Genomic DNA, 22,170 nt, shown 5'->3' on the forward strand with positions numbered 1-22,170 from the left:
AAGCTGTCCTGAGTTCCTATCTTGACTAGCTGTCTTGTAACTTGTCTCTAGTTCTCTTGTCTCTCGTTCTTATGTATATTGCTGTGTCCCTTGTGTTAATCTGGTTATGTGTGAATTTAGTAAAGTTCAAACAAAGTATTGTATATTTGTCTCTTGTCTGGTTTCTGCACTTGGGTCCAGATCCTACCTTTGCCTGGAGAGCACGGCCTCGTATTTATACGGCCCCGTGGCTCCCCAACCCTGACAAAAAGCACTATAGAAATGCAAGTTCTTTCTTCTTTCTTTCTACAAGCAGCACAAGTTTCCAATGAACCAAAATGTGGTGCCTTTATATGTGCCAGACCTTTCAGGAGTGTAGAGCTTTGGAACTCTCTTCTGCAAACAGCAACTGATGCTAGATCAATTGTTAATTTTAAATCTGAGACTGATGGATTTTTGTTAGCCAAAGGTATTAAGGGATATGGGGCAAAGGTATTAAGGGAAATGGAGTTAGGTCGCAGATCAGCCATGATCTCATTGACTGGCAGAACAGGCTCGAGGGGCTAAATGGCCTGCTCCTGTTCCTATGTTCCTGTGCTGTGGATGGTATAGCTTGTCATGGGACTAAAATTGACCTCTTAAACATCAGATTGGAGTCCACATGGGATGCCTGTATATCCTCCTGTCTATTTCAGTGATGAATACCACAATATCAAAACAATGTGTAAGGCTAAGACTGATAACCAAATTTATTGACAAGTAAGATTATACATAGGAGTAGAAATACAAAGAAAGAAACTGGTACTAAATTTCTAGACTTACAGAACACACAAGAAAAGACAATCTGCAATACATTTACTTGGTTTCAATAGATTTTGAATGAGTCTCCAATGGATATTGCAATGGGAGATTGATTTCACATAAAGTCCCCATAGCCCTGTTCTTATGGTTAACAGAATGCAAAGGAAGGATCTGAGAGGCACGGGATGGAGTAATTTATATTGGGTGTGCTTTCTTGGAAATAAAGGTTGGCCTCTTTATAGTCCGTTTGCTATTGGTACTGACTGGGCATTGAAATCACATCTTGTCCAGTTCTTACATACCTGACAATGCTTTTAATCAACATATAACTTGAACTCCTCTTAGAATGAAGCTCCTTGATGGTTCCTCCAGTTAAGATGCAATGAATTCATTGTTATGCTTGCTTCCCTTAACACTTCACAGCAATTGAATCCACAATAGTGTCTAATTGGTGTGAGCTTGAGTTGGCATATAAGATATTCTTTATCCTGTAAATAACCGATAATTTGATTAGCACTTATAATGAAGTTGTGTATCCTGGTTCATCTACAGATCAAAGAACACGTCTGTGTCTGGAAGGCTAACACTCCAGTGCAGTACTGACAGTACTGAGGTGTTGGAAGTGCCGTCTTTCGGATGAGACATTAAACCGAGGGCCCGTCTGCTCTCTCAGGTGGACGTAAAAGATCCCATTACACTATTCTGAAGAAGAGCAGGGGGAGTTCTCCCTGGTGTCCTGGCCAATATTTATCCCTCAGTTAACATCACTAAAAACAGATGATCAGGTCATCATCACAGTGCTGTTTGTGGGAGCTTGCTGTGTGCAAATTGGCTGCTGCGTTTCCTACATTACAACAGTGACTACATGTCAAAAAGTTCCTCATTGGCTGTAAAGTGCTTTGGGACGTCCTGAGGTTATGAAAGGGCTATATAAATGCAAGTTCTTTCTTTTTCCTCAGTTTCTATTTTGAAGTTTGGTCATGAGAAGTCGCTTCTATCTTAACTCGAGTTCTTTCAAAATTATTATATGATATAAAATACAGACTGTTTCCCTCCATTCAATAAGGACACATCTCTGCTTTTGTCATTTTTGTTCTTGTGTAGAGACTCTCGCTGAGGGAACTATGTAGTTCAATGGATTAGAACACGTGTCCCTTCAATTCTGGGATATTGCTCTTGAATCCAGCCCAGGCTGATGAAATAAGTCTGAAAGCTGTAACAACGTCCCATGTGAAATGAGATCATTTCTGGTCAAATTGGACACAGACCCTTAGCACAAGATTGGGAATGGTACCGAGAGAAGGCACAATAATTACTGATCTGGTAACGGGAAATGTCACACCGGTGGAATAGGTAGTTCTCTTACGAGGTTGGGGATTAAGGCTCAAGCAAGTAAGATGACATTTATCCGCACTTTACGCAGTAACAATCCCCCAAGGGCCACCTCTACAAGAAAATAAACATTAAGCAGTGTGACCGTTTATCCGCTTTTGTCATTTTACACAGGACCCGTGAAGCTGTCAGTGAGGAGATTTTCATTCCGTCAGTTTGGACAGGATTCAAAAACCTGGTCCCAGGGGCGAAAGGACAAAGAGAGACAGAGCAGAGGGACCCTTTAGGTTGTGTCTAACCTGTTCTGTACCCGAACCCCAGAGTGTTCCATGCAGGCAGCAAGCAGGTTCCTCCAACATTGAAATCTATCACAGTGAAGGAAACAGATAGATTACAAAAAGGTTTTTTTTTTTTAAAAGACGGTCATGTATGTTATGAAAGCAAAGTACTGCAGATGCTGGAAATCTGAAATAAAAACAGAAAATGCTGGAAACACTGCTTTGATTTTAGTGTTGAATTCACTGCCAGGAATGCCCACCTTGAAGATCTGCTCTTTTTGACGGGATTTCCATTTGACTCTCTTGCCTTGTTCACCTTTGTTGCCACACACCTACCGCTTTATTTCCCCCCCACCCCCAAACACCTTTTCCCCCTTGCTCTGTACTTTTGCTTATAAACTGGTAAATCTCTAACCTCTTCCGGTTCTGACGAAAAGTCACCAACCTGAAACCTCCACAGGTGCTGTCTGACCTGCTGAGCGTTTCCAGCAGTTTTGTTTTTATTTCATGTATGTTACTGTTGCCGTGGCTACAGGTGCGCGGCTACCTGCCGAGTCATTCAACATTTCGCTACACCTTCACCAAGGTGCCCACGGACTAGGAATACCTCAATGCAGTCAAATTTGGAGACAACTTAACTGATACCGACTGGATCAATTAAAATTAGTTTAACTTGAGTTACCTTTTATGTATTTCACAATGTAACCTTTGCACAGTTGAAAATGTGTGTGTGTATACATACATCTCTCTCTCACGGTATAACATATACATTTCCCTATAGTGTATCCCATGTGTATTTCATCAGATGATATATGTATTTCATTATGCAGTTGGTTTGGGGACTTCCTCTGCTGAAATATCAGTTTCTTCCTTTGAAAATGTGGTCTTATGACACCTCGGGGAAGGTTCCTCATTCGTTTTGCTCGTACACTGTTGTAAATTAAGTCACAGCCTGCACTATTATATGGCTGATTTGAGATGTTTCCATTTGTTTGCATGGGGTATTTGAACAGTCTGTCACAAGCCTCAGAATTTCCTCATTTTTTTTCCACGAGCCACAATTGTCGGACTTTTTTTTGCAACAACAAAAAAAAACTGCAACCTTTCCATATCAGGAAATGTGTCGAATTTACAAGCTTTTTTAAAGGTTTATATATATATATTTTTGTGTAATTTGAGACGCAGAGACAATAAAGCACTCAGATAATAATCGTTATCGAAGGCAAACGTGTACTTGAGCCTGGATATAATGGATGTGGGTCGTGAATGTTTTCGCCTGGTTTATTTGGAGTGTTGTTCTTCAATTTCTGTTTCCTGAACAGCAGAATTATGTACTTACCCAGGCAGGCACGCGCCTAAATGCAAAACATCTGTAATTATGCATCTTTCCTTGACGAGATCAGATGGTTAAGGAAAGAGGTTCAGGCCGTAACTGTCTCAGGAAGAAAACAGATCGCAGTGTGTTTTCTGTGCCAATGCACCTTCCTTGTTGCCTCATCACAGAATAAAACATAAATTTGTGCATTCACCCTTAATAATAGAAAGTAATACTAGGGGTGGGATTATGATTATCTTCAGCTTGTAAAATTGATATTTTTACGTGTACTTTGTTGTTCTCGGAGATGAATAAAATCAACTGGATCTACAACCTCAGGAGTTTTAGTGTAATTATTTCTCTTTAACAAGCATCAGACCTGCGTTGAGATAATTAGTACTTGTTCTGGCTATTTTTAAAAAATGCAAGAGAGGGAATGTGGTTTTTTTCTGAACATTAAATGCCTCTCTCAAAGGTGCTTTGCGGACAAATCCAACTCGAGTCAAAGTCAATTTTAGCAAACAAATCGGGATTTCCTTCGAAGGGGTTTCGCAGCAGGGAATAATTGTTCAATTCGACGCTGCACATTTTGGACTGCTTCCACGACATACCTGGGATTATGAGACTGCAGACGGGCTGCACATCTTGGGAATATGCTTTTCACTGTATATCTCATTTCGCCCCTTGATACCGTTAGGCTGGATTCGGAGCCATGTACCTGTGGGCTGTGGGAAGAGCAGTGCAAAGCAGTGATTTCACAGGGAACGAGACTTGGCGCTCTTTATCAGAACATTAAGTCACCAGAACCTTTCTGGCCGTGCCCACTCGTGCTGTGGGCGTACACATGGCTTTCGAGCGTTTTTCTGACCTAATTGCAGATCTAACTAAACTAATTAATCACTGCAACCCATTCAAAATGACAAGGTTTGGCAAGGTGACATTCTCCAAAAAAGAAAACTCCAATTTGTTTTTTTTTTAATCCCCACAGCAATTTATTTTCTGAATATCTAAGTTTTCCCTGTGAAAAATTCCAACAAAAAAAAAGGTACCCAAGGTTAACTGTACTGTATGCTCATTCAATATTTATGATTTTTAGTGCATTACTTGTAAGGTTTTTCGGGACTCAAACGGGTACATTAATCAAAAAAAAATGAATGACAAAATCGTGCGTTCTGATAACTCATACACTGATGTTCGTTTCATGAGAATAAGGGCATAACTTTATTAATCAACAGCTCCTGATTAATTGTTACAAAGTGTCATCCATAAATTTTCTTTCAATTTAATAATCCTTCCTGAAGACTAACAATATCCCCAGTGATTTCACTTGTATTGAGTGCTGAGCTCTTACGGTGGAGCAATGACACAAATAGCTCAATAGAGCCAAGACACCTCCGCGGACAGTCTTCGCAACCCTGACAGTTATGAAATACAATTATCAGTATGATCTGCTTAAGAATTCATCATCTGCTCCTGGCTTCAGAGAAATTTTTTTTTTAGTAAAAATACCAGGACCACGTAAAAAGCAGCCCTGATAAGGATGCATCTTTGTCACACCCTATAGCTGTAAATTGAAGTAAATTATTTTCTTTGCCTGCAGCTAATTGGATTTTCTACAGTATTGTAAAATTTCGGATGTAAAAAATGTGTTGAATAATTTTAGGAGGGAGAACAGGATTAGAAATATATGTAAAGTATCTAATTTGTTACACAGTACATAGTGCAGTAGAATATAATGAGTGCAGTTGTTTTCTCTTTCTTGCATGCAACGTGACTGCAAAAACATACCACAAACACATATTTTTAATTTTTTTTGTCATTTTCTTCACCCCCACGCCCTCCCTCCTCCCCTTCAATTTAATTAGCTAACATTTGTCTCAGCCTTTACTTGCAGCACTTGTTTACCTTATCATCAGCCCTGACATGGGCCAATTAGTACAGTGTAATTGTTTAACCTGCTCAGTGTGGTGTGGAGAGAGCGTAGCATAACTGTTTTGCTGAAAGGTATGGTAACGTGACAGCCGCTTAGAAACATAGGAACAGGAGCAGGCCATTCAGCCCCTCCAGCCTGCCTGTTCCCAAATGTACGCTGACCACACCCAGCTTGACCTCACCACCACCTCTCTCGACCCCCTCCACTGTCTCGAAATCGTCCAGTACCGGATGAGCAGGAATTTCCTCCAACTAAATCGTGGGAGGACCGAAGCCATTGTCCGCCACAAACTCCGATTCCCCATCCACTGACTCCATCCCTCTCCCTGGCAACTGTCTGGGGCTGAACCAGACTGTTCGCAACCTTGGTGTCATATCTGACCCCAAGCTGAGCTTCCGACCACATATCCACGTCTTCACTAATTGGCAGCCGTGCCTTCAGCTGCCTGGGCCCTAAGCTCTGGAATTCCCTCCCTAAACCTCGCCGCCTCTCTACCTCTCTTTCCTCCTTTATTATGCTCCTTAAAACCTACCTCTTTGAACATGCTTTTGGCCATCTACCTAATATCTCCTTATGTGGCTCGGTGTCAAATTTTGTTTTATAACGCTCCTGTGAAGCGCCTTGGGATGTTTTACTACGTTAAAGGCGCTATATAAATACAAGTTGTTGTTGTTGTTCCGCCATTCAATGAGATCACGGCTGATCTGTATCTTAACTCCATCCACCTGCCTTGGCTCCATATCCTTTCATACCCATGTCTAGCCAAAACAATCTACCAATCTCAGATTTAAAATTATGAATTGAGGTAGCATCTACTGCTTTTTGTGAAGGAGAGTTCCAGACTTCCACCACCCTTTGCGTGAGGAAGACTTCACAAAGCATTTTCTCATGGAGGTGCGCAGTTGTTTATCTGTCTTCTGCTAGTGCTGTTATTTGAAGAGACTGTCCCATTCCAGTAGCCGACACAAGCTGTGCATTTAAAACAAAGTGCACTTTCCGCCACCTCCAAAGTGATCCCACCACCAAACGCATCTTCCCCTCCCCTCCCCTTTCAGCATTCCGTAGGGACCGCTCCCTCCGAGACACCCTAGTCCACTCCTCTATCACCCCCAGCACCCCTTCCCCTTCGCCTGGCACCTTCCTGTGCAAGCGCAGGAGATGCAACACCTGCCCTTATACCTCCCCCTTCCCACTGTCCAGGGCCCCAAACACCCCTTCCAGGTGAAACAGCGATTTACTTGTACTTCTTGCACTCTAGTATACTGTAATCGCTGCTCACGATGTGGTCTCCTCTACATTGGGGAGACCAAACGCAGATTGGGTGATCGCTTTGCGGAACACCTCCGTTCAGTCCGTAAGGATGACCCCAAGCTTCCGGTCGCCTGTCATTTTAATTCACCGCCCCATTCCCACTCAGACCTCACTGTACTCGGGCTCTTGCATTGTTCCACGGAAGCTCAGCGTAAGCTCGAGGAACAGCACCTCATCTTCCGATTAGGCACTTTACAGCCTTCCGGACTCAATATCGAGTCAAGTTCAACAATTTCAGATCATAACCTTGGCCCCCATTACATTTTTACTTATTTTTTATCCACACCTTTGTTTTGGCCCTTTACCCTCCCCCTTTTTTTCTCTCCCACATGGCAGCTGTCTCCCATTCTGCCAGCGCATTTCACACCTAATCTAGAGCCGTCTTTTGCCTCCACTAGTCCTATCACCATCTCGTCTCGCTTTGAATACCTCTTAATGTCTCTTCACTTCTCTTTTGTTCTCTCCCAGCCTGGCCTTCAGTCTTGACAAAGGGTTTGACCTGAAATGTCAACTCTATTTTCTCTCCACAGATGTTGCCTGGCCTGCTGAGTTTTTCCAGCATTTTCTGTTGTTATTTCGGATTTCCAGCATCTGCAGTATTTTGCTATCGCACTTATTTTAAAGTTCTAAACAACTTCTTCAACCAAATTAACACACATCGATGGCCTAAGACCCAAAATGATGCACTGCACCATCAGGGAATCCATTCTGCGATGGCTGCCACACCCAATGCTCGTATCCAGTGCCTAAGGGGAAAGCTGTGATTACTAAGGTACTCAAAGTCATGCTCAGGATGGAGAATTGTTGTAAATATATATTTTTTGTTATTGCAAGTTTTAGTGTAGTCTCCTCTGATGAAATTAATTTCCTATCCACCCAGGTTTATGAGAAGACAGGGATATGTGAAGGAGAATATTCAACAGGGCTGATACTGGCTCATTTTCGATTCTAAGCTATTTGTGTCTGTTACAAAATTATTCCCATCCCTTCCATTGGTGTTGCCATCTCTCTTCTAATAGTGGATAAGTCGAGAGGACAATTAGTCAGTTTTTGTTTGTCTCTAAGTGAGAATAGCACTTGGTGCAGGAAGCGATGTTTCGTGTGACTGGAGGGCTGGAATTTTCTTTATGTATTTATGGAGGTTTCACCTCCACTCTCTGCTTTAGGAACAGCCAAATCGACAACGTATTCTTCGCGTTGTGTAGTGCAGCAAGTGACATCAAGTCACTTTGTCACCACAGCTCTCAGGAAGGAAAGGAAAGGTGCCGTCACCACAGTCTAAGAAACAAATAAAGACAGAAAGAACTTGCATTTACATAGCACCTTTCACAACCTCAGGACGTCCCAAAGAACTTTACAGTCAATGAAGTACTTTTGAACTGTTGTAAGGTAGGAAACACAGCTGCCAATTTGTGCACAGCAAGCTCCCACAAACAGCAGCGTGTCAATGACCAGCTAATCCGTTTTTAGTCATGTTGGTTGAGGGATAAATATCGGCCCTAGGATACTGGGGAGAACTGCCCTGCTCTTCTTCGAAATAGTGTCGTGGGATCTTTTACGTCCACCTGGGAGGGCAGGCGGGGCCTCAGGTTAACATCTTAACTGAAAGACGGCACCTCTGACAGTGCAGCACTCCCTCAGCACTGCACTGGGAGTCTCAGCCTAGATTTTGTGCTCAAGTTCCTGGAGTGGGGCTAGAACCCACAACCCCCTGACTCAGAGGCGAAAGTGCGACCCACTGTGCCCCGGCTGACATGGCTGTGGGACAATTTAATCGATTATCAGAACTTTATTTTTGTATTTTCAGTTTCCCTTATCCTCACTCTTTGTTGAGGTGCTCAATGCTGTGTTTGACTGACAGGCTGGCAGGTGGCCTGCTTTGCCTATACTAACTTTAACTCCTCCACTAAGATGTGTGTACGAGTTCCCCAAGTGACTGGTGAGCCTATTCTCCTTGTGGGAATCAGCAGGTTGTAGATTTTGACACCAGCCCCGATGGAGGCGGGCCAGAGCTCAGTATGCGGCGAGACCACATGCAGCTAGCCTGCATCCTTCCTTTCAACACCTCTTCCTATGTTGCAGCCAAGGAGCAAGAACTCAGCTGTGTGTGGGTGGGGGCAGGAACCTGTGTCTTCCTTTGCAACCCCTTCCTCCAATGATCTGTCCAAGGTCTGTCCAAGGTCAAGAATTCAGCTGGTATCTTTGGCATGTCACATTGGAGCACCAATGCCCTTGCACTATGATGTTACCCATCAAAGCCAACAGCTGTGTTTAGCAAAATAACAGCGATTCACCAGAGAAGGCTAAGAGGGGATTTGATAGAGGTGTTTAAAATCATGAAGGATTTAGATAGAGTAAATAAAGAGAAACTGTTTCCAACGGTTGAAGGATCAAGAACGAGGAGCCACAGATTTAAGGTGATTGGCAAAAGAACCAGAGGCGACACGAGGGGAAACTTTTTTCACGCAACGAGTGGTTAGGATTTGGAATGCGCTGCCTGATAGGGGGGTGGATACAGATTCAATAGTAGCCTTCAAAAGAGAACTAGATAAATCCTTGAAGGAGAAAAAAATTGCAGGGATATGGGGAAAGAGCGGGGGGGTGGGACTAACTGGATTGCTCTTCGAAAGAGCTGGCACAGATTCGATGGGCCGAATGGCCTCCTTCTGTGCTGTACTATTCAATTATTCTAACTAATGATAGCAGCAAGTAACCTCTGGGTCCTCCACAACTGCAAGACTAGTGTAGTGACCCTGTGACCTGTTTACCCCAATAGTCTGTTATATTTATGCAGACCCTCCTCTTTTTAAATTTATTACAAAAGGATTATTTCTTTTTTTTTTACTTGTTTCTTTTTTTATATACAAGGTGACAGTGATTTTTTTGCTATTCGTTCCTGGGATGTGGACGCCGCTGAGGCCAGCATTTATTGCCCGTCCCTAATTGCCCTTGAGAAGGTGGTGATGAGCCGCCTTCTTGAACCACCATAGTCTGTACGGTGAAGTCCCACTGTGCTGTTAGGGAGGGAGTTCCAGGTTTTTGACACAACAACGATGAAGGAATGGTGATATATTTCCAAGTCAGGATGGTTTGTGACTTGGAGGAGAACTTGGAGGTGGCGGTGTTCCCATGTGTCTGCTGCCCTTGTCCTTCTAGGTGGTAGAGGTCGTGTATTTGGGAGGTGCTGTCAAAGAAGCCTTGGTGAGATGCTGCAGTGCATTTTGTAGATGGTACACACTGCAGCCACGGTGTGCCGGTGGTGGAGGGAATGAATGTTTAAGGTGGTGGATGGGGTGCTGATCAAGCAGGCTGCTTTGCCTGGATGATGTCCTTGTGCACCAGTCGCTGAAGGTAAGCATGCAGGTGCAGCAGGTGGTTAAGAAGGCAAATAGGATGTTGGCCTTCATAGCAAGAGGATTCGAGTACAGGAGCAAGGATGTCTTGCTGCAGTTGTACAGGGCCTTGAGAACACACCTTGAGTATTGTGTGCAGTTTGGTCACCTTATCTGAGGAAGGATGTTCTTGCCATGGAAAGAGTGCAGCGAAGATTCACGAGACTGATACCTGGGATGGCAGGAATGATGTATGAGGAGAGATTGGGTCGATTAGGCTTATATTCACTAGAATTTAGAAGAATGAGAGGGGATCTCATTGAAACTTACAAAATTCTAACAGGACTAGACAGACTAGATGCAGGAAGGATGTTCCTGATGGCGGGGGAGTCCAGAACATAGAAACATAGAAGATAGGAGCAGGAGTAGGCCATTCGGCCCCTCGAGCCTGCTCCGCCATTCAATGAGATCATGGCTGATCATCCAAATTCAGTACCCTGTCCCTGCATTTTCCCCATATCCCTTGATCCCTTTAGCCTTAAGAAATATATCCAACTCCTTCTTGAATATATTTAATGAATTGGCCTCTACTGACTTCTGTGGTAGAGAATTCCACAGGTTCACCACTCTCTGGGTGAAGAAATTCCTCCTCATCACTGCCCTTATCCTTAGACTGTGACCCCTGGTTCTGGACTCCCCGACCATCGGGAACATCCTTCCTGCATCTAGTCTGTCCAGTCCTGTCAGAATTTTATACGTTTCAATGAGATCCCCTCTCATTCTTCTAAACTCCAGCGAGTATAAGCCCAATCGACCCAATCTCTCCTCAAATGTCATTCCTGCCATCCCAGGTGTCAGCCTGGTGAATCTTCGCTGCACTCCCTCCATGGCAAGAACATCCTTCCTCAGATAAGGCGACCAAAACTGCACACAATGCTCAATATGTGGTCTCACCAAAGCCCTGTACAACTGCAGCAAGACATCCTTGTTCCTGTACTCAAACCCTCTCGCTACGAAGGCCAACATACCATTTGCCTTCTTAACCGCCTGCTGCACCTGCATGCTTACCTTCAGCGACTGGTGCACAAGGACACCCAGGTCTCGTTGCACTTCCCCTTCTCCCAATCTATTGCCATTCAGATAATAATCTGCCTTCCTGTTTTTGACACCAAAGTGGATAACCTCGCATTTATCCACGTTATATTGCATCTGCCATGCTTCTGCCCAATCACCCAACCTGTCCAAATCATACTGGAGTTTCTCGGCATCCTCTTCACAGCACACACGCCCACCCAGCTTTGTGTCATCTGCAAACTTGGAGATATTACATCTAGTTCCCTCGTCTAGATCATTTATATATATTATGAATAGCTGGGGTCCAAGGCCCGATCCCTGCGGTACCCCACTAGTCACTGCCTGCCACTCGGAAAAAGACCCGTTTATTCCAACTCTTTGCTTTCTGTCTGCCAACCAGTTCTCTATCCAAGTCAATACCTTGCCCCCAATCCCATGTGCCTTAAATTTACACGCTAATCTTTTATGCGGGACCTTATCGAAAGCCTCTTGAAAGTCCAAATACACCACATCCACTGGTTCTCCCTTATCTATTTTACCAGTTACATCCTCAAAAAATTCCAGTAGATTAGTCAAGCACGATTTACCTTTTGTAAATCCATGTTGACTTTGTCTGATCCTGTCACTGTTTTCCAAGTGCTCTGCTATTACATCTTTTATAATGGGCTCTAGCATTTTCCCCACTACCGATGTCAGGCTTACCAGTCTGTAATTCCCCATTTTCTCTCTACCACCTTTTTTGAATAGTGGGGTAACATTAGCTACCCTCCAATCCATGGGTACTGTTCCAGATTCTATTGAATGTTGGAAGATGACCAGCAATGCATCTACTATTTCTAGGGCCACTTCCTTAAGTACCCTAGGATGTAGATTATCAGGCCCTGGGGATTTATCAGCCTTCAATCCCGTCAATTTCCCTAACACCATTTCCCTACAAATACTGATTTCTTTCAGTTCCTCCCTTTCATCAGATCCTATGTTCCCCGACATCTCTGGGAGGTTATTTGTGTCCTCCTTTGTGAAGACAGAACCAAAATATGTATTTAATTGGTCTGCCATTTCTTTGTTCCCCATTATAAGTTCCCCTGATTCTGACTGCAAGGGACCTACGCTTGACTTCACCAATCTTTTTCTCTTCACATATCTATAAAAGCTTTTACAGTCAGTTTTTATGTTCCCTGAAAGCTTACTCTCATACTCTATTTTCCCCTTCTTATTTAATCCCTTTGTCCTCCTTTGTTGAATCCTAAACTGTTCCCAATCCTCAGGTTTACTGCTTTTTCTGGCCAATTTATATGCCCTCTCCTTGGATCTTATGCTATCCCTAATTTCCCTTGTTAGCCATGGTTGAGTCACCTTTTTTGTTTTATTTTTATGCCAAACTGGGATGAACAAATTCTGTAGTTCATCCATGCGGTCTTTGAATGTTTGCCTATCCACCGTCAACCCTTTGAATGACATTCCCCAATCAATCCTACCCAACTCGCGCCTCATACCATCGTAGTTTCCTTTATTTAAATTGAGGACCCTAGTCTCTGAGTCAACTACTTCACTCTCCATCTTAATGAAGAATTCTATCATATTATGATCGCTCCAACCCAAGGGGCCTCGTACAACAAGATTGCTAATTAATCCATTCTTATTACATAATACCCAGTCTAAGATGACCTGATCTCGAGTTGGTTCCTCGACATATTGGTCCAGGAAACCATCCTGTATACACTCCAGGAATTCCTCCTCCACAGTATTGTTACTAATTTGTTTAGCCCAATCTATATGTAGATTAAAGTCACCCATGATAATTGCAGTGCCCTTATTGCACACTTCTCTAATCACCCTTTTAATGCCATCCCCAACCTCTGCATTACTGTTTGGAGGTCTATATACCACTCCCACTAATGTTTTCTGCCCCTTGGTATTTCTCAGTTCTACCCATACAGATTCTACATCATCAGAGCTAATATCCTTCCTTACAATTGTGTTAATCCCCTCTTTAACCAGCAATGCTACTCCACCTCCTTTTCCTTTTTGCCTATCTTTCCTGAATATTGAATACCCCTGGATGTTGAGTTCCCAGCCTTGGCCACCCTGGGGCCATGTTTCCGTAATCCCAATCAAATTATATTCATTTACCTCTATTTGCGCAGCTAATTCATCCACCTTATTATGAATGCTCCTCGCATTAAGACACAAAGCCTTCAGGCTTGTTTTTTTAACGCTCTTAGACCTTTTAGAATTATTATTTACTGTGGCCATGTTTGATTTAATCCCTTGATTTCTCTGACTGCCACTTTTGTTTTTCTCCTTCCTATCTTTTGCTTTTATCCTTGTTTCCCTTTCCTCTGTCTCCCTGCTCAGGTTCCCAACCCCCTGCCATTTTAGTTTAAACCCTCCCCCAGAGCACTAGCAAACACTCCCCCTAGGACATCGGTTCCAGCCCTGCCCAGGTGCAAACCGTCCGGTTTGTACTGGTCCCACCTCCCCCAGAACCGGTTCCAATGTCCCAGGAATTTGAATCCCTCCCCCTTGCACCATTCCTCTAGCCACGTATTCATCTGAAATATCCTTTTATTTCTACTCTGACTAGCACATGGCACTGGTAACAATCCTGAGATTACTACCTTTAGGTCCTATTTTTTAATTTACCTCCTAACTCCCTATATTCAGTTTTTAGGACCTCATCCCATTTTTTACCTATATCGTTGGTACCTATATGCACCATGACAACTGGCTGTTCACCCTCCCCTTCCAAAATGTTCTGCAGCCGCTCTGAGACATCCTTGACCCTTGCACCAGGGAGGCAACACACCATCCTGGAGTCTCGTTTGCGGCCACAGAAATGCCTATCTATTCCCCTTACAATAGAATCCCCTATTACTATAGCTCTACCCCTCTTTTTCCTCCCATCCTGTGCAGCAGAACCACCCCTGGTGCCAGGAAGTTGGCTGCTGCTGCTTTCTCCTGATAAGCCATCCCCCTCAACAGTATTCAAAGTGGTATATCTGTTTGAGAGGGGGATGTCCACAGGGGACTCCTGCACTACCTGCCTGCACCTACTACTCTGCCTGTTGGTCACCCATTCCCTTTCTGCCTGTGCAACCTTTACCTGCGGTGTGACCAACTGATTACACGTGATATCCACGACGTCCTCAGCATCGCGAATGGTCCAGTATGTATCCAATCGCAGCTCCAGCGCCGCAATGCAGTCTGCCAGTAGCTGCAGCTGGATACACTTCCTGCACACATGGTCATCAGGGACACAGGAAGTGTCCCTGAGTTCCCACATAGCGCAGGAGCATACCACGGGGCCGAGCTCTCCTGCCATGACTTATCCTTTAATTAATTCAAATTAAATTAAATCAAATCAATCCCACCAATTACACTACAGTTAAATGTAGTGCCCTGGTTTACCAACAGTCCCCGTTACACCACAGAGAGCTTAGAAACTATAAACCACAGAGTTTAAGTTTAGAAAAAGAGTGAAATACTCACCAACCAATCACTTACCAGGGGTCACAGTCTAAGTATAAGGGGTAAGCCATTTAGGACTGAGATGAGGAGGAATTTCTTCACCCAGAGAGTGGTGAACCTGTGGAATTCTCTACCACACAAGGCAGTTGAGGCCAATTCATTAAATATATTCAAGAAGGAGTTAGATATATTTCTTAAGGCTAAAGAGATCAAGGGATATGGGGAGAAAACAGGGACAGAGTACTGAATTTGGATGATCAGCCATGATCTCATTAAATGGCAGAACAGGCTTGAGGGGCCGAATGGCCTACTCCTGCTCCTATCTTCTATGTTTCCATGTGTCGAGCTTCTTGAGTGTTGTTGGAGCTGCACTCATCCAGGCAAGTGGAGAGTATTCCATTACACTCCTGACTTGTAGATGGTGGAAAGGCTGTGGGGAGATAGGAGGTAAGACAATTGCTACAGAATACCCAGCCTCTCACCTGCTCTTGTAGCCACAGTATTTACGTGGCTGGTCCAGTTAAGTTTCTGGTCAATGGTGACCCCCTAGGATATTGATGGTGGGGGATTCGCCGATGGTAATCCCGTTGAATGTCAAGGGGTGGTGGTTAGACTCTCCCTTGTTGGAGATAGTCATTGCCTGGCGCTTGCGTGGCGCGAATGTTACCTGCCACTTATCAGCTCAAGCCTGAATATTGTCCAGGTCTTGCTGCATGTGGGCATGGACTGCTTCATTATCTGAGGAGTTGCGAATGGAACTGAACAACGTGCAATCATCAGCAAACATCCCCACTTCTGACTTTATGATGGAGGGAAGGTCATTGATGAAGCAGCTGAAGATGGTTGGGCTGAGGACACTGCCCCGAGGAACTCCTGCAGCGATGTCCTGGGACTGAGATGATTGACTTCCAACAACCACAACCATCTTCCTTTGTGCTAGGTATGACTCCAGTCAGTGGACAGTTTTCCCCGATTCCCATTGACTTCAATTTTACTAGGGCTCCTTGATGCCACACTCGGTTAAATGCTGCCTTGATGTCAAGGGCAGTCACTCTCACCTCTGGAATTCAGCTCTTTTGTCCATGTTTGAACCAAGGCTGTAATGAGGTCTGGAGCCAAGTGGTCCTGGCAGAACCCAAACTGAGCATCGGGTGAGCAGGTTACTGGTGAGTAAGTGCTGCTTGATAGCACTGTCGACGACACTTTCCATCACTTTGCTGATGATTGAAATTACAATATATATACTAGTGAGTAACCCTATAATACTTCACAGAATGTGTAGCTTTTCACTAATCTGCTGTGAATATTGACCTATTATAGCTTTCTATCAATCATGTGCTGATATTAACTCAGTTACGATGTCACAGTGTGTTGTTGCAGGCTGTTAACTGCATAACTTCACAGCTGCGATGTTGGGTAGCAAAGGTAAGGAGCATTTCACAAACTTACTTAAGGAACAAAAGCCCACCTACACATTGGCACTGAAATTGCACTCAGCGGGGTAGCTAAGGAGCACTGGCATGGAATTAAGCACTTTAGTCAGAAGTTTCTAATCTGAGGCTCAATTCTCATAGTCAATGATGTCAGAACCCTCGATTTAATTACAATTGTATAACTCCCTCACTGTTATCCAACTTATACTTCACCCAAACACAATAGTATGTTGGGCTTCATAACGAGAGGATTCGAGTACAGGAACAAGGATGTCTTGCTGCAGTTGTACAGGGCCTTGGTGAGACCACACCTTGAGTATTGTAGTGTATGTACCTTTAAGGGGAGAACTACTTTTTACAGCTCCTGTATACTGTAGTACCGGCAGTGACCACACCTGTATATAACCCTGAGTAGGGATCTGTACTGCTTAGTTTTAGAGCAACCCTCATCCAGTAAACACCTGTTGATTGTTCTCTGCAGCCTCTGTCGATTATTTGAAGGACACACTACCTAAAGATATCCAGATTTAACAAGTATTGTGTGCAGTTTTGGTCGCCTTATCTGAGGAAGGATGTTCTTGCCATGGAAGGAGTGCAGCGAAGATTCACCAGACTGATACCTGGGATGGCAGTAATGATGTATGAAGAGAGATTGGGTCGATTGGGTTTGTATTCACTAGAGTTTAGAAGAATGAGAGGGGATCTCATTGAAACTTATAAAATTCTAACAGGACTAGACAGACTAGATGCAGGAAGGATGTTCCCGATGGTCGGGGAGTCCAGAACCAGGGGTCAGAGTCTAAGGATAAGGAGTAAGCCATTTAGGACTGAGATGAGGAGGAATTTCTTCACCCAGAGAGTGGTGAACCTATGGAATTCTCTACCACAGAAGGCAGTTGAGGCCAATTCATTAAATATATTCAAGAAGGAGTTAGATATATTTCTTAAGGCTAAAGGGATCAAGGGATATGGGGAGAAGGCAGGGACAGGGTACTGAATTTGGATGATCAGCCATGATCTCATTGAATGGCGGAGCAGGCTCGAGGGGCTGAATGGCCTACTCCTGCTCCTATCTTCTATGTTTCTATGTTTCTATAATACAAGAACCCTTCCATTAGTTACATGATTGAAGTTCATTTGCTTACCTGTGACACAGTATGATCACCTGGGTTTGCTTATTTCAGAATAACTTAGAAACAAAACGCTTTAAATCAAGTAGTTATCTTGAAGTAGAATAAGCATACGATGAAGGCAAATGGCAACAGTGGCCTAGTAGTCAAAGTAGTATGATTTCTGAACAGGTGGGCCTAGAAATTGGCCCGTTTTTCAGGCACTGCTTGGATCACTAAGGCGCCAATATGGCCTTTGGCCCCTTGATCTAACTGAATGGCGGAACAGGCTTGAGGGGCTGAATGGCTTCCTTTGACTGTCCCAGTATCCTTCAGTTCTGAGCACTAAACAATCTGAGCACACAGATAATAGACGGAAGAAAAACTGGCAATTTATGCGTTCTGGACAGATTTCAGCCAACATTCAAAAGCATTTGAGCTTTGCCCTTGCTGTTTCTGATATCGCTTGATTGTGCAACTACCTTGTAATTGACGAGTCAGCGTTCGATATAGAACACACCTTCACTGAAGTTAAAAAAAAGCATTTACATTGTGTACATTTTTCACCACACTAACTAAACAACCCCCAAGAGTTAGTTACCACTACTATCTGGTGTAAAAATCATGGGTGCAACATGCCTTGCCGGTTTTACAGAAATCCAGAATACACACAACAGGAATCAGCCTTTTATTCACTCATTCCAGAGCTGATCAGTTCCTTCTAAATCATGCTTTTAACTGGAAAAGCCTGGGAATTTGCGAAAAGATTTAAGAGAGTCTAGCACTTGGTCCTGTCGTTAGATAGCTCACTCGGATGACCTTTGCCATTGGAGACAATTCACTGAAAATGAAGAAAAAACAATTTAGAAAAGGAAAAACTTGACCTGATTGGGAATTTAGTGCAGTAGGAATATCAGAAAGGGGAGGGGAGAAACTGAACGTGCAGCAAATCTGCTTTTAAGCAGCATTTGATCTATAAGGATTGATCTTAATGCAGTAGCCTTAATATTAAAGACACACACATGGTTGAATGTTAATTCCATTGTATAAAGAAAGACAAAAGATATCTTCTAGCAGCATTTCATAAACCTTTAATTTGCACCATGTGATGGCATTATATGAAAATGCTTAAATAATATTTCAAAATGTCAATGGCTCTGAAGTGTCAGCCGCGGCTCAGTGGGCAGCACTCTCTCGCCTCGGAGTCAGAAGGTCGCGGGTTCAAGCCCCACTCCAGAGACTTGAGCACAGAATCCAGGCCGACACTCAGGGTGCAGCACTGAGGGAGTGCCGCACTGTCGGAGGTGCCGTCTTTCGAGTGATACGTCTGCCCACTCAGGTGGGCATAAAAGATCCCATGGCACTATTTTGAACAAGAGCAGGGGAGTTATCCTGGCCCAACATTGATCAACAAACACCACCAAAAGATTGCTGTTTGTGGGAGCTTGCTGTGCACAAATTGGCTGCTGCATTTCCTACATTACAACAGAGGCGACAATTCAAAAAGTACTGCATTGGCTGTAAAGCGCTTTGGGGCGTCCCGAGGTCGTGAAAGGCGCTGTAGAAAGGAAAGTTCTTTCTTTATAAAGCCGAATTCCCAGCATCCAGTTAAGCTATGCTTTAAGGTCCTGTGAGAGTTCAAACTACACTGCTCCTCAACACACGTTGGCATATAACCTACTGGTAGCTTGGTGATGGGGTCAGATTGCAGTGTGTAGTTTGGAAAGATTGACTACTGAACTCCAACCCAGAGTGCACTCCATCACAGATGTATGAATGGGCTGTCTGTAAAATCAAGAAATATAATCAAAATAAAGGTATAATCTCTCCTCTTTTGCAGTTATCATTATTAAGTCATACAAACACCCTGAAGATACAGGATACAGTGACATCTCCTAGTGCCAGGACCGTGGCATAGTGGTTAGCACTGTTGCCTCACAGCGCCAGGGACCCGGGTTCGAATCCGGCCTCGGGTGACTGTCTGTGTGGAGTTTGCACATTCTCCCCGTGTTTGCGTGGGTTTCCTCCGGGTGCTCCGGTTTCCTCCCACAGTCCAAAGATGTGTGGGTTAGGTTGATTGGCTATGATAAATTGACCCTTAGTGTTAGGGGGATTAAATACATGGGGATAGGGTGGGATATGTGCTGGTGTAGGGGTTACGGGGATCGGGTGGGATATGTGTCGGTGCAGGCTCGATGGGCCGAAATGGCCTCTATCTGCACTGTGGGGTTTCTGTGACCTCTGGACAACAGCCCAGCGTAGAGCCCAGCAACTCTTCACAGAGGGCGGTGGAGGCCAGTTCATTAAATATATTCAAGAAAGAGTTGGATATATTTCTTGAGGCTAAAGGGATCAAGGGATATGGGGAGAAGGCAGGGACAGGGTACTGAATTTGGATGATCAGCCATGATCTCATTGAATGGCGGAGCAGGCTCGAGGGGCCGAATGGCCTACTCCTGCTCCTATCTTCTATGTTTCTATGTCTTCATTCTTGGCTTTCCAAAAGTGACACAAGGCAGCTGTTGCAATGTGGCCATCTCAAATTGGATGCATTCCCCAGCTCACCCAGAACTGCTGTCAGTTACCTGCCTAATTTATGCCCGAGTGACACCCTGGGAGATAAACAAAAGACAGACTTGCATTTCTATAGCGCCTTTCACGACCTCAGGACGTCCCAAAGCGCTTTACAGCCAATGATGTACTTTTTGAAATGCAGTCACTGTTGTAATGTAGGGAAAGGCGGCAGCCGATTTGCACACTGTAAGCTCTCACAAACAGCAATGATATAATGACCAGATAGTCTGTTTTAGTGATGTTGGTTGAGGGATAAATATTGGCCAGTACACCGGGGAGAACTTCCCTGCTCTTCTTTGAAATGATGCCATGGGATCTTTTACGTCCACCTGAGAGAGTAGACGGGGCCTCGGTTTAACATCTCAACTGAAAGACGGCGCCTCCGACAGTGCAGCACTCCCTCAGTACTGCACTGGGAGTGTCAGCCTGGATTTGGTGCTCAAGTCTCTGGAGTGGGACTTGAACAATTCGAAGAGTTCCCTGTGGCTGCTTGAAATGAGCCAGCAGCATAAAAGATTGACGGTTGTGGCATCGTTTATAGCTAAAGGCAAATGATGTTGGCTGCAAGCTAGAGCAGGCTCTTGAAGCCCACCCTTCTTACACCAAGCTCCTCACTGAGATCTTCATACGATCTGTGTAACCTGCAAATTCTTTTGTGTGATTGGGTGGGGGTAATATGTTGTAGAGCGCATGCTCCTCAATGGAGAGAATCGGGACTGTTAATGCAGTAGAGTAGGGAGCTGTGTGAAAGTTTTGAGGACCGGGGAATGAGCAGGTCAGCGGAATTACTGAGTGATTAGCTGGTCCCTTCATGTCTCTTGCTGCAAGGTGTTGAGGTGACCCTCCTCCTTCTGCTGCTCTCTCACTCGTCTTTCTGGTCTTTCTTTTTCCTAATCTCCACAGGTTACCCACTGGCAAAGCAGACAATCTGCTGCCAAGCATCCAACCTGATGCCAAGCATCAGCTGATGCTGCTTCAAAGCGGTTGCTAGGAGCCCAGTGAGAGCAGCCTAGAGATGACTCTGATTTCCTTACCAATGATGCTGCTGAAATCATTATTTTTTTTCCATTCTGTGCGTCGTTGGCAAGGCCAGAATTGATTGCCCATTCCTAGTTACCCTGAAAAGATGGTGGCTTGCAAGGTCAATTCAGAGGGTAGTTAAGAGTCAACCACGTTGGCATGGGATTGGAGTCACAGTAAGGGTAAGGAAGGCAGGTTTTCAATCCTACGGGACATGAGTGAACCAGTTGGGTATTTACGACAATCTGACAGCTTCATGGTCACTTTTGCTGATAACCAGCTTTTTATTTCCAGAATTTTAAAACTAAATTCAAATTCTCAAACTACCGTGGTGGGATTTGAACTCACGTGCTGACTGGATTACTAATCCAGTAACCTAACCACTACAATACCTACCGTAACTGCAGATAGTGTGGCAACATCACAGGTGTCGGCTTGTGTCTCACCATTTCAGTGATGCCGTGCACTGGGACTTCATCGCATCGTGCCGTGTTGCTGCCAAACGTTTAAGATGTCATGATCTCGCTCGGCTTCATTTAAAAATGATGAGGAGAAATGGGAAGAGACCCACAGCGGTGAATCTTCAACCCAGGAGCATAGGATGGGCATTTCCAGTGGGGCAGGCAGAGGAGGCTCCCCCCTTAAAACACTTAGTTTGCACATCTTAACGAGACAGGAACGCAGATCTCATGCTACCTGAGCTGGTTAAGCAGCGCCTCGATTTCAAAATTCTCATCCTTGATTTCAAATCCCTCCATGGCCTCGCCCCTCCCTATCTGTGTAATCTCCTCCAGCCCCCACAATCCCCCGAGATATCTGCGCTCCTCTAATTCTGCACTCTTGAGCATCCCTGATTATAATCGCTCAACCTTTGGTGGCTGTGCCTTCTGTTGCCTAGGCCCCAAGCTCTGGAATTCCCTCCCTAAACCTCTCCCTCTCTCTTTCCCCCTTTAAGATGCTCCTTAAAACCTACCTCTTTGACCAAGCTTTTGGTCACCTGCCCTAATTTATCCTTATGTGGATCGGTGTCAAATCTTTTGTCTTAAAATACTCCTGTGAAGTGCCTTGGGATGTTTTACTGCGTTAAAGGCGCTATATAAATACAAGTTGTTGTTTATTCCGAGGTCACCGTCATGTCTAAGGTGATGCTCTTATAACTGAGCATTCAGGTCACTAGGTACTAAACAGCACAGGTAAGTAAATTTAAA

The 22,170-nt window shown here is 44.3% G+C and overlaps 1 protein-coding gene across 2 annotated transcripts in view; it reads right to left on the bottom strand.

The window, feature by feature from the left end:
- Positions 1 to 704: 704 nt before the first annotated feature.
- The window catches only part of znf407 (zinc finger protein 407), a 659,746-nt gene continuing 638,280 nt past the window's right edge, over positions 705 to 22,170 (bottom strand). The window contains exons 9-10 of one of the 2 annotated variants that reach the window (XM_085993655.1): positions 2,412 to 2,477; positions 705 to 1,268 (exon numbers count right to left, since the gene is read on the bottom strand). In XM_085993655.1, coding sequence (XP_085849781.1) covers positions 1,264 to 1,268; positions 2,412 to 2,477 — 71 coding nt within the window. In that variant the 3' untranslated portion in view covers positions 705 to 1,263. Of the gene's footprint in view, positions 1,269 to 2,411; positions 2,478 to 18,043; positions 18,210 to 22,170 lie in introns of those variants that run through there. The other variant, XM_085993656.1, reaches the window with a different exon arrangement.

This window comes from Somniosus microcephalus, chromosome 7 (assembly GCF_052327205.1).
Source record: "Somniosus microcephalus isolate GS21.2 chromosome 7, FLI_Smic_1.0, whole genome shotgun sequence".
In the NCBI taxonomy this organism is placed as follows: domain Eukaryota; kingdom Metazoa; phylum Chordata; class Chondrichthyes; order Squaliformes; family Somniosidae; genus Somniosus; species Somniosus microcephalus.